This window comes from Ostrinia furnacalis, unplaced genomic scaffold, assembly GCF_004193835.3.
Source record: "Ostrinia furnacalis isolate ACB-3 unplaced genomic scaffold, ASM419383v2 OfSCF2395, whole genome shotgun sequence".
NCBI lineage: Eukaryota > Metazoa > Arthropoda > Insecta > Lepidoptera > Crambidae > Ostrinia > Ostrinia furnacalis.
The window spans coordinates 1-17,543 of NW_021132634.1; the positions used below are offsets into that span (position 1 = coordinate 1).

Below are 17,543 nucleotides of genomic sequence, written 5' to 3' on the forward strand. Positions count from 1 at the left end.
AAGTTATACATAAGCAAAAAGGATTTTTTTTTGCTTATAACTTTTGAAGAAGTTATAAGCTTTCTTTAATTTAAGGCAAAAAGTTATATTAACATATTTGTAGGCAAAGCAATTTTCTACAAATTATGACTGTACAATTTTTTTGTACGACGCATAGTTTCCGAGACATGCACGCGGGCAACCGTAGCACAGGGGCCACGCTGCGCGGGCCCCCTGTGCTACGGTTGCCGCATGCCCCGCAACCCAGGCCGTGGGGGGCCCGCGCAGGCTGGGGCCCGGCTGGCAAATGCCACCCCGACTGTATGGCCAGTCCGACGCTGAAGAGTGTCATAATCCAAAGCATGAAATCGTCAAATCGTCGTTTCTTATCGGCAGACAGGTTTGTTAAGCCCTTTATTATACAATCTTTACTTTTCTTGAGTGCCAAACTGGCATTTGTAAAACTATGATTGCTAAGTATGTACAAATAAAATGTGTGCAATCTAGAAAACCAAAATACAATAGGTACAAAAATGTATTTACCTACTAACTGCCCAAGACATGTCAAGGTGCATGTTTGTGCACGCCGACTCAGTCTGGACTCTGGGGATCATACGAAATCGCAAATCTATATGCTTTTGTAATGCTCTTGACCTAGATTGGCTAACATCAGGCATTCTTTATTGTTGAAATGACTGTGTTTATAAATCTTACGTTAGATGTGGTGGGCGTGTAAAAAACAACTCACAATTGGTTCAGTTTAAAACAATTGCAATAAATTGGTTTCTTGATAGCTGCAAGAATGGATAATGTTTGAATGCAAATGTCTAATGTAATATTAAATTCTATCTACTAAATTTGACATTGTTAATTATTATTGTGACATTTAATTTAATTCTTTTGTATAATTTCTTGAATCACGAAAAATTGATTCTGTTGCATGCCGATATGGTATGATGTAGCTGAACAATATATTTTTTTATGTGACCTATAATATGTACCTACATTATGCAATAAATGATTTTGATTTGATTTGATTTGATTTGATTTGATTTGATCTAAAAATGCGCTCATTTGCGTTTTGAAATTGGTTGCATTAAACATTTCGCGTTTACGATATTTACTATTTGTATGTAGGCGATAGCTGCGACCTCATTCCAGCCATCCGTCGCCCTATTTAAGCTCCCTTTACAAAGATATTGGGGGCGGAGCGAGTTAGTATTCTATTCAAAAAGTTTATTTTTTAATTTTGCTATAAGACCTATACAAAACGAGGTAAGTAACTAAGTGTAAGTTAAAATTATAACACAAATACCATCAAGAGTTGTGTCTCAAAACGATTAGTAATAAGAGTAGTAGAGCATCAATGTTTTTGTTTATTTGGGCCGAGTCATAGGTATTTTACCAATATGAATAAACCTTATTTGTATCCATTATCTAGTGTCCTCAATACAATTTTCGTTTTATTTTCAAACATAGTAATGTAGTAGTTTTCTTATGCTTCAGCCACACCAACGCGTGCAGATCGCCGGCGCGTTCATAGGCCAATGACAGGTCGCGCGACCCATGACAGTCCACGCGACTTGGTGTGTTTGAAGCTTAATTCCTATCTTTGAAGTGGGAAAAATAGCGTAGTTTCTCGAATGTTCCAGAGTGATCCTATCAGCATGCAGCCCGTACTTCCGCGCGATGTTCACGGGCGAGCTGGCGGAGTCGCGCGCCACCGAGGTCACCATCCGCGACGTCGACGAGCAGGCCATGGAGCAGCTCGTCGAGTTCTGCTACACCGCGCACATCGTCGTCGAGGAGAGCAACGTGCAGGTGAGCCGGACTGCAGACAGAGGCCGGGGCACACGTCACGAGCAGGCCATGGAGCAGCTCGTCGAGTTCTGCTACACCGCGCACATCGTCGTCGAGGAGAGCAACGTGCAGGTGAGCCGGACTGCAGACAGGCCGGGGCACATCGTGACGTCACGAGCAGGCCATGGAGCAGCTCGTCGAGTTCTGCTACACCGCGCACATCGTCGTCGAGGAGAGCAACGTGCAGGTGAGCCGGACTGCAGACAGAGGCCGGGGCACATCGTGACGTCACGAGCAGGCCATGGAGCAGCTCGTCGAGTTCTGCTACACCGCGCACATCGTCGTCGAGGAGAGCAACGTGCAGGTGAGCGGTGGTCACTGATAGGCTGACAGGGACAGGGGTAGAAGTAGTAATCGCGTCACGTGTGTGATATGAACAAAATGTCTTCTAAGGCCGCGTATCTACTAGAGGCAGCCTTGGGCCGAGCGGCTGCCTCGTTCCGATGCAGAGCAAGTGGGGACGCTGCCTCAATCTGCGGCACGCCGCGTTGAGGTTGAGGCAGATTCGTCGCTGGCGAGGCAGCAGCTCGACCCGAGACTGCCTCTGGTGGATTCGTCGTCTAACAGGCGGATAACTGGTCCAGATCTCCAACATTACTCCAAAGAAGTACACAGTTTAATGTCGTCACAACATGGTGTCATAGAGCCGTAATAACGCTTGTTAGGAATATCAGTTGAAACACTTCTCGCTGTAAAGCGACTGAGTTTCTTGCGCTGCTTCTCCCAGCATTAGCTCATTTAGTGTCCTGAAGCAATGGTAGAGTTGAGCTGGGTCGTGAAAAGTGCTTTTTAAAAGCCTACTTGCATAAATAAATTAGTTTTATGAGTTTTAGTTTTTAAAATAAGTCTAACATACACTTGTTTGTTATGCAATGAACCCTAAGTAAAACTGTCAGCTAAAGACCCCACCGTACCCCCCAGGCGCTCCTCCCGGCGGCGTGCCTGCTCCAGCTGCAGGAGATCCAGGACGTGTGCTGCGAGTTCCTGAAGCGGCAGCTGGACTGCAGCAACTGCCTCGGCATCCGCGCCTTCGCCGACACGCACTCGTGCCGCGAACTCCTGCGCATCGCAGACAAGTTCACGCAACAGAACTTCCCTGAAGTGAGTTGACTGGTTGTAGTTATTGGTGGTTCTTCTTTTCGTGTCGACAACAAACCTACACAGTGTCAGCCCAAAACTCCGCCACAAGAGTTGTCAGTAGCACCACAGAATAATAATAAGTACTACGTACAGAAGTTTTACTTCGCGGAGGTATTTAAAAAAATGTATGCTCAATGTCATTAACAATATGGTGTAATTTAGCCTGTCTCAAGAGTCAAGCACCATTTTGTTGACAAACGTCAGTGATCGGCACTGCGCCGAAGCTATAGAGCTGACTTCGGTAAAATAATGTGACGTGAGGTGCCAAACTGCGGAAAATGGCGGAGGAAATACATGATTTAGCATGAATTATCATGAATAATATTAACTACTTATTTACCTCTCAGTGTCTTGAGGCAACTTAAAAAAGTACATTCTGTGTTTTTATTATTATTTAGGCAGTTAAATACGGCACAGTATTTAGTACACCATTTCCTCTATTTTCTTCCATCATACACAAGAATAGGTACGCGTGCGTGAGTCAATGTTCGCTCGTATGTGAGGCCTTGTCGAATAGTATCCTGTAGGTGGGCCATCGTGCGTGTTTTGTTTTCGATGTAAACTCGCGGAGATGAACAGGCCTGGTAGCACTCATCAAATCCTCTTGAGTGCAGTTGCTTGGGCACTCAGGGCACGACATCAGGTGCTTCATCGACTGGGGTACAAAACCGCACCTGCACTCCGTTCTTGCATTCTTGGATGGCTTAAACATGGAGTTATTGGTGGTTAATTTAACGCAATTAATTCTGTTCTTTTTTTTAACGAAATGGAATGGAATGAATGAAGTGTGAGAATGAAGCTGAAGGTTTATTGAACATGTTAGTTTACATCAACAAAAAATTCACTAAACACGCAGTAAAATCCAAATTAAGAATCTGCAACAATCTGAAACATGTCTGGAAAAGTGCAAACGCGCTTGGAATCTGTTTTATTTAACACACATTTCAAATCAGTTGAATTATTGTGTTTCCTATTAGACTCAAATGACATGTTGTGTCATGCAATAAACGTTTTGAATTTGAATTTGAAGCTCAAAGGTAACCCAAAGTTGCTGTTTTGTAAAATTCGTGTTTTCCCGTGTGTTTTATCCTAACTGCTGCTATTTAAAAATAATAATGTACCGACTGTATAACTAGTTTTTTTTAAAATTCTAATCATGATGATGTTGTCAAATAGCACATCAGCAAGCCAATAGGGGAGACCGAGGTGACTGGTAACAGAGGAGAGTTGTGACACTGTCGATTTTTTGGAACTATTAACTACTAGCGAGCTCGTAGCAGTGCGTGTTTTTGATTCAAATCTTGAGCTAACAAATGCGCGCTGTTGCAACCTCGCTGATAGTTAATAAGTTTAAAAAGTCGACAATGTCACAACTCTCCTCGGTCTCCCCTATCTGTAAACGTACTTGTAAGATTTTGTTAACTAAATTCTTAACAAACATTGTGGTCAGGTAATGGAAAGCGAAGAGTTCCTCTTACTGCCGGCGGCGCAGCTGATCGACATCGTGTCGTCCGACGAACTCAACGTGCGCTCCGAGGAGCAGACCTTCCAGGCCGTCATGTCCTGGGTCAAGTACAACGTGGCCGAGCGCCGCCAGCACTTAGCACAGGTACCGTCCGCTTAGCACAGGTAGCAACCACTTAGCTCAACGTGCGCTCCGAGGAGCAGACATCCAGGCCGTCATGTCCTGGGTCAAGTACAACGTGGCCGAGCGCCGCCAGCACTTAGCACAGGTACCGTCCGCTTAGCACAGGTAGCAACCACTTAGCTCAACGTGCGCTCCGAGGAGCAGACATCCAGGCCGTCATGTCCTGGGTCAAGTACAACGTGGCCGAGCGCTGTCAGTATTTAGTACAGGTACTTCATCTACTTAGCACAAATACCCCTCCACTTAGCACAAGTACCCAATGTACCCATCCACTTAGCAGTCAGCACAGGTATTCATTCTCTTAGAAAAGGTACCCCTCTTCTTACTACAGGTACTCCTACGTAATAGCATATGTACCATCAACTAGCACAAGGACACCTCTACTTACAAGTTAACGCAGCTATCACTACGATTAGCACAGGTATTACTTAACACAGGCATGCACAAAGTGAGGGACATTTAGCACAGTTATATCACTTGCAATCTTGCGCCACTGTAGAGTAAGGTCCTGTCACTTGCTAGTAGCAAAGACAGTGGCACCAACTGGTGAGCGCGAAAGTGGTAGGAGGACTATCGCATTTGCACTCATCAAGATGGCGCCACTGTAGAGTAGGGTCCTGTCAATCGCCAGGGGTGCCAACTGTTAAGTAAGATACGATGATGAAACATTATGAAACATTGTTTATGAACAGTTTATAAACAGTTTTTATCAACAAATGTTGCCTAATGAATACATGGCTTAAATCGTCCTACATCGTTTCCAGGTCCTCCAACACGTGCGGCTGCCGCTGCTCAGCCCGAAGTTCTTAGTGGGCACGGTGTCGTCCGAGCTGCTGATCCGCTCGGACGACGCGTGCCGCGACCTGCTGGACGAGGCCAAGAACTACCTGCTGCTGCCGCAGGAGCGGCCGCTCATGCAGGGCCCGCGCACGCGCCCGCGGAAACCCACACGGCGAGGTAGTTGTTGACACGCATAATTTATGCAACTCCTTTTATCTTGAAGTGCTCTATGTCGCCTAAAGCACAGATTCTAAAGCCTGGTCCGGGACTATTCCCACCTCTCGTTCCCACCACTGCAACTCCTGTGTAGCCAGGATCTACAGCTTGACCGCCACAAAAACCCAACCAATGAAGGTCAAGTTTGTCCCGGGGGAAAGTTAAACTGTCATTGGACCCGCAACGAAATTAATCAGAAGAACATAGGAGGAGTTTGAAATTAAGGTTCGACTTCCCTCCATTGCAAAGCGGATGACAGGTGACAAACAAAGGTTTAAGTGGCAATGGGCAGGGCACATAGTGCGCAGAACTGACGGCCGATGGGGCAGCAAGGTTCTGGAATGGATGCCGCGTACCGGAAGGCGCAGCGTGGGACGTCCACCTACAAGGTGGACCGACGACATCGTAAAAGTAGCAGGGAAGCGCTGGACGCAGGCCGCTACCAATCGATCAACGTGGAAAGCATTAGGGGAGGCCTATGTTCAGCAGTGGATGTCCTATGGCTGACATGATGATGATGATGATGATGATGATGATGATAATTTATACGACTCCTATTATCTTGAGATGCTCTATGTCGCCTGAAGCACAGATACTAGCAAAGCGGAGATGTGTGGACGCTAATAATGCTGCTGGTTGCGGTTTCTATGTTGCCTGATGCCCAGATTCTAGCAAAGCGGAGATGTGTGGACGTGAGATGTGTTTTCAAGTAAAATATCTACTGAAGATGCGCACTGATTATATTTGGGTGTAGTCCCCTAGCCAGGGTGGAAAAATCCCACCACCACTCATGGTTCTTCCTGCCTCAAGCGTACGAACCGAACCTCGGGAGAGCGCGCGGGTACTTGCTCTGGGCTCTTTTCCCCTGGCGCTTTGCTTGACTCTCTACAAGTTTCTCTGTTCCATGTCCCTTTTCATAGTCAATTTTCCCCCCTCAGGGGCTTGAAATGGGGGCCATCCAGGTAGGGACAACAAGATTGCACCCTAGATTGTAGTAGAGATGTGTTCTGCTCACGGCATGCCGCTCATATCTTCGCGTCTAATGCGCGTCGGCGTCAACTTGCTAGGCATTAGATTATTGACCTGTAAAGATAGTTTAAGTTGGTGAAAATAAATAAATAAAACTATCTCGTAATAATCGTAAAATCTCAATATAATACACTATCTTCGCTGAGTATCAACTTGACTGAGTAGACAAGAGATGAGTATAAAATAATAATTGCTATTGGCCGTTCAACATTTCCACTCTGTTTGTCTCTTCTCTGCTTTGGTGGAGTCCGGTGCTAACAGGGACACATTCTAATTCACCTATTATAAATGTATTACATAACTGTTTACAGGCGAAGTGTTATTCGCCGTCGGCGGCTGGTGTTCTGGAGACGCGATTGCGTCTGTCGAGCGATTTGATCCACAAACTGCTGAATGGAAGATGGTGGCGCCCATGTCTAAGCGGCGATGTGGCGTGGGCGTAGCGGTTTTACATGACTTGCTGTATGCCGTAGGCGGCCATGATGGCCAGAGCTACCTCAACAGCATCGAGCGATACGACCCGCAAACTAACCAGGTCAGTGTCCTGAATGTCAGTATTAAAGTCTTGGAAGCCACGATAGCCGAACGGTGAAGGGGTCGGACTGGTTCACTCGTGATCCGGGGAACGCGGGTTCGAATCTCGCCGCTGTTCGACTATTGTGCTGAGCCCACCCAGCTTAGTAAGGCCAGGCTTGTTCATCTCCACGAGTTTACATCGAAAACTAAACACGCACGATGGCCCACCTACAGGATACTATTCGACAAGGCCTCACATACGAGCGAACATTGACATACGCACGCGTATTCTTGTGTATGACGGAAGAAAATAAAGAAAATGGTGTACTAAATACTGTGCAGTATTTAACTGCCTAAATAATAATAAAAACAGAATGTACTTTTTTAAGTTGCCTCAAGACACTGAGAGGTAAATAAGTAGTTAATATTATTCATGATAATTCATGCTAAATCCAGCTAAATCATGTATTTCCTCCGCCCATTTTCCGCAGTTTGGCACCTCACGTCACATCATTTTACCGAAGTCAGCCCTATAGCTTCGGCGCAGTGACGTTTGTCAACAAAATGGTGCTCGACTCTTGAGACAGGCTAAATTACACCATATTGTTAATGACATTGAGCATAATTTTTTTTTAAATACCTTCGCGAAGGAAAACTTCTGTACGTAGTACTTATTATTATTCTGTGGTAAGGCTAAGAATTCATGGCGCGATTTTCACCCGCGCCCGCGGCGGTTGCGGGTCCGCAGCTTCTGTAGAATGCTGATACTTATGTAAAAACTAATGCACAACTCACGACGCGGTTTGTGTCCGCAGTGTGCGCGGTTGTATGCGGGTCCCGCGGCACCGGCGGGCGACTAGTAGAACCGCGCGGGCCGCGGTAACCGCAGCTTCGGCGGTTTTCGCCCGCGCGCTCTGCGATCGACCATTTTGTACCAGTGACTTAGCGAGACGTGGTTTTTACCCGCAGCCGCCGCGGGCGCTGGTGAAAATCGCGCCGTGAATTCTTAGAATAACCGCGCAAATAACCGCACCCGTGAGTTTTGAAATAAAACCGCAATTCCACAACTGTTGCGTGAGTTCTTAGCCTAAGAGGGGCTAACGGGACTGAGTATACGAGTAATTTGTGCAATAAGTACGTAACAAGTAGTTGGTACATATTGGTAAAAGACAGTTGGTACCTACTGCGCCGGATATTTGAACTTATTTTGAAGTTTGGTTTAATTGGATGCCAGTGAAAACGTCAAAAATTACAAATCGCTGAGTTGCGATCCTATCGAGTTATCGTTCTATTGAAAGGACACGTGAATACGGATTTAAGACTGTTTTTCAATAGGACGATTTCTAAACGTCAACGACGTTGACTGTTACAAAATACGTGAATTGATCTAAAGGTCGCTGTCGCGTTGCAGTCTCGTCGCTGCCGCATCACATCACCTTTTTTTTTAAATAAAATGTTTCTATTGTCCAGTGGTGCGGCGCGGTGGCGCCGACGTCGTCGTGCCGCACGTCGGTGGGCGTGGCGGTGCTTGAAGGCGCGCTGTACGCGGTGGGCGGCCAGGACGGCGTGCAGTGCCTCAACCACGTCGAGCGCTACGACCCCAAGGAGAACCGCTGGACCAAGGTACAAAGAGTCATGATACATGTTTAGGCCCGATTCCCATGTCAACTAATGTTAGTCATGGTCACGTTAATCAAAATCATGGCAAAGTTTTGGGTGGTTATCTCCAAAATTAAGGAACCTACGCTACAGGTAATGGATGAGTGACCATTCCAAAAGACAATGCCGGAAATTGGCGTCTTTTTTTTTTCGCGCGGCCATCGACCAAACTTTGTTTTTTGATTACAAAATAGTGTAATAAACCAAACTTACTATGACATGTATACCTCTAAACTCAGTCTGAACTGAGTTACGAGCATTAGAAGTTTGATGATTTTCATACTATATTTGCTTTTTGCGCGCAAAGTTTTGTAAGAAATTGCAACAAAATAGTGAGATTGTATGTGTAAACAAACAATACCATCCATTAAAGGCTCCAGACATCAGTATGGAGCAGAATCAGCGCAATAAAAAAATAGCGCAATATTTTGTTGCAATTTCTTACAAAACTTGCGCACAAAAAGCAAATCTAGTATGAAAATCATCAAACTTCTAATGCTCGTAACTCAGTTCAGACTGAGTTTAGAGGTATACATGCCATAGTAAGTTTGGTTTATTACACTATTTTGTAATCAAAAAACAAAGTTTCGTCGATGGCCGCGCGAAAAAAAAAAGACGCCACTTTCCATACAAAATCTGGCATTGCCATTTAGTGGTATTTATCACAAGCACCTCCGAGTTTCAGAAGGTACATTAAAAGTGAGTCTTGTCTTTTCTTATTTTATATAAGTCATTAAATCTTGGCAAAAGCCATGAGGTGGTTTGAAAATATCTGAAATTCAAGTTGGTCACTTGATTTACACTAACCCACCCCTCCAACAATTTGTACTGAACCCATGTAATGAAGTATGGCTTGAGTCATCTCCCAGTTAGAGTTCGGAAGCTGTTTAGTAACGAATGATAATGCCTTCTAAAGATATAGAAATGCAGTTACAGTGCAGAAACATGGCCGCTGACGTCTGTCGTTTGAGAGATACGATTCAGATTCAGCTGCGCGCGTATCCGGCGCTGGGGATGTAGTACGTGGCGCAAACGGCTAGGGTGCCGTGCAACAGGACGTATATTATGTAGAGCATTGGTTCCCAATCTTATTTGAGACGCGCCCCCTTTCGACCACACAAAAAATTCCGTGCCCTTCTGTCTTGACTGGAGGAGGGCCTCCAGTCAAGATAATTTATTGGTCGTACCGAGTAGTCTGGAATGTATTCTCTCGGCGGCGGTCGCAGGTTTTTTATACTTAAGTTTACAGATGGCCCGGCCCCAGATACCCCCCTTTACCCCTCACTTTGGGAACTAATGATGTAGAGGTTTATTATTTATACTTCACTATGGCAGTAAGCTAATCTCTTTGGTGTTCGCAGGTGGCGGCGATGACGACGCGGCGGCTGGGCGTGGCGGTGGCGGTGCTGGGCGGCCAGCTGTACGCGGTGGGCGGCTCCGACGGACAGGCGCCGCTCAACACCGTCGAGCGCTACGACCCAAGGGCCAACAGGTAAGTCTAGCTTACGATGCTTAGTTCTATATGCGCAATATTTGTCATCATCATCATCAATTCAGCCATAGACGTCCACTGCTGAACATAGGCCTCCCTCAATGATTTCCACAAAAGCCGGTTGGTAGCGGCTCCTGTTACCTTTATGAGGTTGTCGGTCTACCTTATCGGTGGACGTCCTACGCTACGCTTTCCGGTACGTGGCCTCTCCAGAATCTTGCTGCCCCATCGGCCAACAATATTTATCTAAAAACAAAAGTAACCGACAACGGGCGTTCGTTAGTTTCAGCGTTCTGCGCCGCTCTTCGTCCTTTGTCGTGCCGTTTGGGGATGATTGTAAAGAATACTATTCCTTACCGCCATCAGGAGGCATGTCGTAAGAGAACTAATTCCTATAGCACTAGACGGGCAGCAGAAACTACAAAAATGCAATCGCCAACCCGCTTACCAAGCGTGTCGATTAAGGTAAAATCCCCTCCAAAACATAAACATGGCCCCTCCAACATAAATACAGATTAAAAAAAAAATTTTGGACTTTATACCTAAGGCCCAGAACACACGGTGAAACGCAATTGCAACGAAACTGCAACTTCTAGTTACTTTTGAGTTGCATCTAAGTTTCTGCCATAGCTTCCGTTGAGAGACCACACATGACGCGACCATTTCAAACCGGTTTCAAACTGGTCGCGTCATGTGTGGTCTCTAAAACTGACAGAAATGGCAATGCCAGATTTAGTATGGAAGGTGGCGTCTTTTTTTTTCGCGCGGTCATCGACCAAACTTAATTTTTTGATTACAAAATAGTGTAATAAACCAAACTTATTATGACATGTATACCTCTCAACTCAGCCTAAACTGAGTTACGAGCTTTAGAAGTTTGATGATTTTACATACTAGATTTGCTTTTTGCGCGCAAGTTTTGTAAGAAATTGCAACAAAATATTGCACAATTTTTTTATTGCGCTGATTCTGATTCACACTGATGTCTGGAGCCTTTAATGGATGGTATTGATTGTTTACACATACAATCTCACTATTTTGTTGCAATTTCTTACAAAACTTTGCGCGCAAAAAGCAAATCTAGTATGAAAATCATCAAACTTCTAATGCTCGTAACTCAGTTCAGACTGAGTTTAGAGGTATACATGTCATAGTAAGTTTGGTTTATTACACTATTTTGTAATCAAAAAACAAAGTTTGGTCGATAGCCGCGCGAAAAAAAAAGACGCCAATTTCCAGCATTGTCTTTTTTGGCTATGATGATTAACAAAGTGTTTGCCCGCAGATGGACGCCCGTGGCGCCGATGGCCACGCGGCGCAAGCACCTGGGCGCGGCCGTGTTCGACGGACACATCTACGCCGTCGGCGGCCGCGACGACTGCACAGAACTCTCCTCCGCCGAGAGGTAACAACATTATACTTAATGAGGGCTATCGTTTTAGCGCTCACCAGTTTGCGCCACTGTAGAGTAAGGTCCTGTCACTTGCTAGTAGCGAAGACAGTGGCACCAACTGGTGAGCGCTAAAGTGGTAGGAGGACTGTCGCATTTGCACTCATCAAGATGGCGCCACTGTAGAGTAAGGTCCTGTCACTTGCTAGTAGCGAAGACAGTAGCACCAACTGGTGAGCGCTAAAGTGGTAGGAGGACTGTCGCATTTGCACTCATCAAGATGGCGCCACTGTAGAGTAAGGTCCTGTCACTTGCTAGTAGCGAAGACAGTAGCACCAACTGGTGAGCGCTAAAGTGGTAGGAGGACTATCGCATTTGCACTCATCAAGATGGCGCCACTGTAGAGTAAGGTCCTGTCACTTGCTAGTAGCGAAGACAGTAAAACCACAAAATATAACAGAAGACAAACTCCATACTAAACGCGCTCGAGCCACGCACACATAGACACCGCTCTAGCAAGACTGTCTTGGACGAATGCGAGCGCGACGTGGCGCGACAGACGTTCGCCACACGTTCGCTGTGGTTCGCTTGAGTCACGCGCCGGTCAACCGCCTGTGATATTATTTTGTTTTGCGAAATTGACGAAAATGAGTGAACAGAAAAAGTCGTATTATAATTGTTCGGTATTTGGTTGCTTAAACTCATAATTAAATACCGAATTTTCATTTTTTAAACTACCAGTTGATTCGGGGAGGTAAGTAAGTTATTTATTTGAATTTCAATTAAAATTGAAAGCCAACTCAATTATTAGAAATATCGAATTGTTTTAGAGAGGTTTTAGGAATTATTGGATAACTAGCTTTTGCCCGCGGCTTCACCCGCGTGAAATTTAGTTTGTCACAGATCGTCATAAATTATAGCCTATATGTTATTCAGGGTTATAAACAATAATACTGTAAAGTTACATCAAAATCCGTTCAGTAGTTTTTGCGTGAAAGAGCAACAAACATCCAGACATCCAAACTTTCGCATTCATAATATTAAGTTGGATAGTTGGATAATAGTGTCAACCACTCAAGTAAATACTACTTCCTTCTCGTGTATTTGTTTGCAAACTATTACTATAATAACGTACTAAATATAAATAAGTATACGTGGATATCTGTTATTGTCTTTCTTGCATAGTATTAAGAGTAACATTTTTCTATCATAACGAAATAAACGCAACACTTGACAAGACAACCCTAGCGCGACGGCCGAGCGTGCGAGCGAGAGAGGTATGCAAAGCGAGGTACATACATGAGTTTACCTTCTGTTATATTTTGTGGTAGCACCAACTGGTGAGCGCTAAAGTGGTAGGAGGACTGTCGCATTTGCACTCATCAAGATGGCGCCACTGTAGAGTAAGGTCCTGTCACTTGCTAGTAGCGAAGACAGTAGCACCAACTGGTGAGCGCTAAAGTGGTAGGAGGACTGTCGCATTTGCACTCATCAAGATGGCGCCACTGTAGAGTAAGGTCCTGTCACTTGCTAGTAGCGAAGACAGTAGCACCAACTGGTGAGCGCTAAAGTGGTAGGAGGACTGTCGCATTTGCACTCATCAAGATGGCGCCACTGTAGAGTAAGGTCCTGTCACTTGCTAGTAGCGAAGACAGTAGCACCAACTGGTGAGCGCTAAAGTGGTAGGAGGACTATCGCATTTGCACTCATCTAGATGGCGCCACTGTAGAGTAAGGTCCTGTCAATCGCCAGAGGTGCCAACTGTTAAGTATAAAAACTATAGCCCTCATTACATTTTTATTCGACTTCAAAAAAGGAAGGCTATCTTTATTCGATTGTGATTTTCGAGTTGGGCATCTTCCACGTTCATTTGTCGTCTCGCTAGCGCCTACGCAGTTTCAACGTCGATACGGCCGTGACACGGCGCTCCAACTATCTTTAAACTAAATAACGTGACGCCACCGCTGCGTAGATCCGGCGTTCGGCAGCCGCCAGCATTGACTTCACGACAAAGCTGAGTGCGTTTTTTCTGTACTTTAATTTTGAAATCGAAATGTGTTTGATGTGATAAGTTTCCACAAATTATTATAGACGTGGTGATGGATAATGGCGGTTTGCTTACTGTTTGTGCTAGTAGCGCCCCCCTGTGCCGAAGTTTACGTAATATTTCTTATTGAGGATTTTTTTCACTATAAAGACAACGGCACGTCAATCTTAGCAGTGAATCTTATGGAATTGTAACAGGAACTATTTTGCTACAAAAATAATGTGCTGTCTGTACATAGAAGTTTGATTTGCTTAATTATTTGTTGCACAGGTACGAGCCCAGCACAGACACATGGTCGCCAGTGGTGGCGATGACGTCACGGCGGAGTGGCGTCGGGCTAGCGGTGGTCAATGGGCAGCTATATGCGGTGGGCGGCTTCGACGGCACGGCCTACCTCAAGTCTATAGAGGTAAGTGCCGAGACTGCTATCTTGTGTGGCTTTGCAATAAGAGCTGTTTTGCAACGATAAATGTATGATGAACTGTTGACTGTGTTTGCACTGAATACTGTGGCACAGTGTTTTGTTTTAAAGCCTGGTCCGTGGTCCGTAGAATTTTGTCCAATGACCCCAAGCTACCCATCCTTATCGCTCGCGCGTAATTATGTTGCTGTTGCGCTCGCACACTCACTGCAAGCGCGTCGCACAGTCGCGACAGCAATATAATTACGCGCGAGCGATGAGGATGGGTAGCTTGGGGTCATTGGACAAAATTCTACGTGCTCACGGACCAGGCTTTACTATTGTCTTAGGTCCGGTTTCCACAAAGGTGGAGCGGAGCGCTGAAATGTTTTGAATGACCAATCAGATTTCATTTTGTCAATTTCTGAATAAGATCTGATTGGTTCTTCAAAACCTTTTTCATCAAACCTCAAGCGGTCGCATAAGATTGCGTACAATTGATTTTTATTGTGTCTCGATTTGCGGGGCTTGAAGGGCTAAAATATTTGTCACTGATTTAAAACAGCGTTTTTTAAAGGTTGAGCTTTATATGCCAAATCATTTAACTACCAAACTGGTATGTTGCATCTGGGTATCACGAACTTAAACTTCACTCTTTTCATGCCATATGTTTGTCTCGAAGCGCTGGTAGGGCCCAAAAGATAAGGAGACATGTAAAGTGCCCCATAAGGGCTACCTTTTCTTTTTTTTATTATTTACTATGTTTTGACGTTCATAAGTGCCACTTTTGGTCTAAATTGAATAAATATATTTGATTTTGATTTTTGATTTCATAAGAACGAAGAGCGGAGAGAACTATCTTATGCTGGAAGTACACTACGCGGGAAATTAGCCAAGACGCATCTATGTGAACACATACTTGACATGTTTTTTTTGTCGGTATTTTCCGCATAGTGTACTTCCAGCATTAATAGATGCCTGATCACGAACGCTTTTTAAAACTATAGTTACATTATTGGAAGTGTATTCTCAACGGTGTCATTCCCGTCAGGTATTCGACCCGGAGTCGAACCAGTGGCGGCTGTGCGGCGCCATGAACTACCGGCGGCTCGGCGGCGGCGTCGGCGTCATGCGCGCGCCGCACCACGAGAACCATTACATATGGTGAGCCATTTACTTATTTATTTATTCTTATATGTCACATAAATTGATATACACTGGTCATCACAAAAATCGACCCTCCCGCGACAAGCACTTTCAAACGTATGCATCCCCACTTCCCACTAATAATGGCACCATTTAAAAGCCTAGTTCTAAACTTCATTTCATTAAAGGAAAGGTTTTTACCCCAAAAATGTGTCTGTAGAAGAATCCAGAGTCACTTCTTCAAAAAATAGGTAGTTACGCTTGAGCCAACTTTTATGGCTATAAAACTGTTAAGTTGGGATTAATCGCTATCAATCTGTAAAAATTGATCTAATTGATCCCAGAGGTGATCCCAAAATGAGGTCTTTTTTCTAGTCACATTTATTGTATATGTTAATCGTTTAAATCGTTTATTAATAAATTAAATGTGTTTTTCTTTAAGGATATTTATCGGGCTTTCAAATAACACCAATATTGTTGGGGCACCATGATTGTGTCAGTAGAAACGAGTTTTCCTGTAAAACGTATTACGATTAGTACGATTTTTGTGATGACCAGTATAGTTCGCTTCATCCACGAAGACGCGCCCCGCTAATTTTTGGTCGAGGCAAGCGCGGGGTGCGGGGAGTTAGTTCCGAGCAATTTGAGCGTCATTATTGTAGTGTACGTGTGCACTCATGGGTAATTTAGCGTGTACCGATAACACTCAATTAGCGGAAGAATGGTGGGGCGCGTCTTCGTAGATGATACGATCTATACTGACTGATATGAAAGTGAGTATACAGGGTGGAAACGATAAGTGATCTCACTCGATTATTTCTAAACCATACAAGATATCGAAAAACTGGTTCCTGATCCTGAAAGTGCTTTACGAGCTCTTTCAAACGGCACCAATAACAGGTTACAGAATAAACTGGATCTATCCGAAAATTCAATGTTTCCGGCTGAGGTATGGGAGCGGCATTCGTGCTGCTCCCATACCTCAGGCACTCAGTTAAGCACTAATCCAGTACCTAGTTACGTATCGTGATATAGTTTACAAATAATAAAATAACTAGCGACTACTACTGGAGCTACGTTACAATCCAGTGGCCTAATTCACGTATTTTGACGTTCAGAAGTCGTCCCATTTAAAAACAGGTCTGAATCCGTATTCACAAGGGTCATTTTGATAGAACGATTACTCGATAGGATCGCAACTCAGTGTTTTGTTGTCGCTGAAGTTTTGTTACGTGAATAAGGCTACAGTAGTTAGATATCTGACGATGCTTGTGTTTGTTGCAGGAACCGCAAAGACTCGGTGGTGTGAGCCGCCTGTACATTACCCTCCACTCCTAGCAGTTAAGCCGTTACTCATTTACTTTATTGTTAATATTACTATTACATACATACTTGAATATTTATAAATAAATGAAAATACAAATTTTAGAATATATTATGTGACTTTTATTTATTGTACTTATCGATATGTAGACTAGATTATATTTAAATATTTGAGCAATCAAATTATAATATTATACAATATTTAGAATAATATCTTAGTTTTATTATATTTTTACAATATAAATTGCATAACAAGTAGCATAGAAGTATATTAAGTAGATTATTTATATACCTAAGTATTTCAAAGACGATATCTAAATTATGTAGCGTACTCTGGCACTACTGACAGTGCGACGTTTAAATAATTTACATTTACACATTATTTTTGTTCGTTAAAGCTCAAGCCCTATTTTGTTATAATGCGCAGCGAAAACGTTTAATCTTATTTGTCTTCGCGTTAATAAAGATACCATATAGACGCGCCGGCGATTGTACAGAATAGTGTCACAATTAGTACAGCGTTTTACGGTGATTGGGAGTATATCAGCCTGTGACAACTGGTTAGTGGAACAGGAGGCAAATAAAGGTCGGACCGCATTTAGCGCGGTGCAGCGCGGCAGTGCACGGAGCGACACAAAGCGTCAAATTATCCTTTCAGTCATTTTGTATGGAGTATGTCACGTTATAGCGACGCTGCAATGAGTGTCGCTGCGCGTCGTAGCACAGTTGCTTACGAAAGAATATTTGCCGCGCAGTGAAATGCCGCGAAGCGCCGCGCAATGAGAGCTTTTATACTTAACAGTTGGCGATTGACAGGACCTTACTCTACAGCGGCGCCATCTTGATGAGTGCAAATGCGATAGTCCTCCTACCACTTTTGCGCTCACCAGTTGGTGCCACTGTCTTCGCTACTAGCAA

At 44.3% G+C, this 17,543-nt stretch overlaps 1 protein-coding gene across 1 annotated transcript; it reads left to right on the forward strand.

Annotated features, from left to right (window-relative positions):
* Positions 1-1,614: 1,614 nt before the first annotated feature.
* Positions 1,615-16,737, forward strand: dbo (Kelch-like protein diablo; the record flags this gene model as incomplete). The annotated part of the gene is made up of 11 exons (XM_028308198.1): positions 1,615-1,800; positions 2,761-2,940; positions 4,430-4,588; positions 5,392-5,584; positions 6,964-7,187; positions 8,639-8,791; positions 10,189-10,319; positions 11,605-11,724; positions 14,027-14,165; positions 15,208-15,320; positions 16,587-16,737. Coding segments are annotated over 11 exons (1,623 nt in total), but the record flags the coding sequence as incomplete, so codon positions are not given.
* Positions 16,738-17,543: the final 806 nt, after the last annotated feature.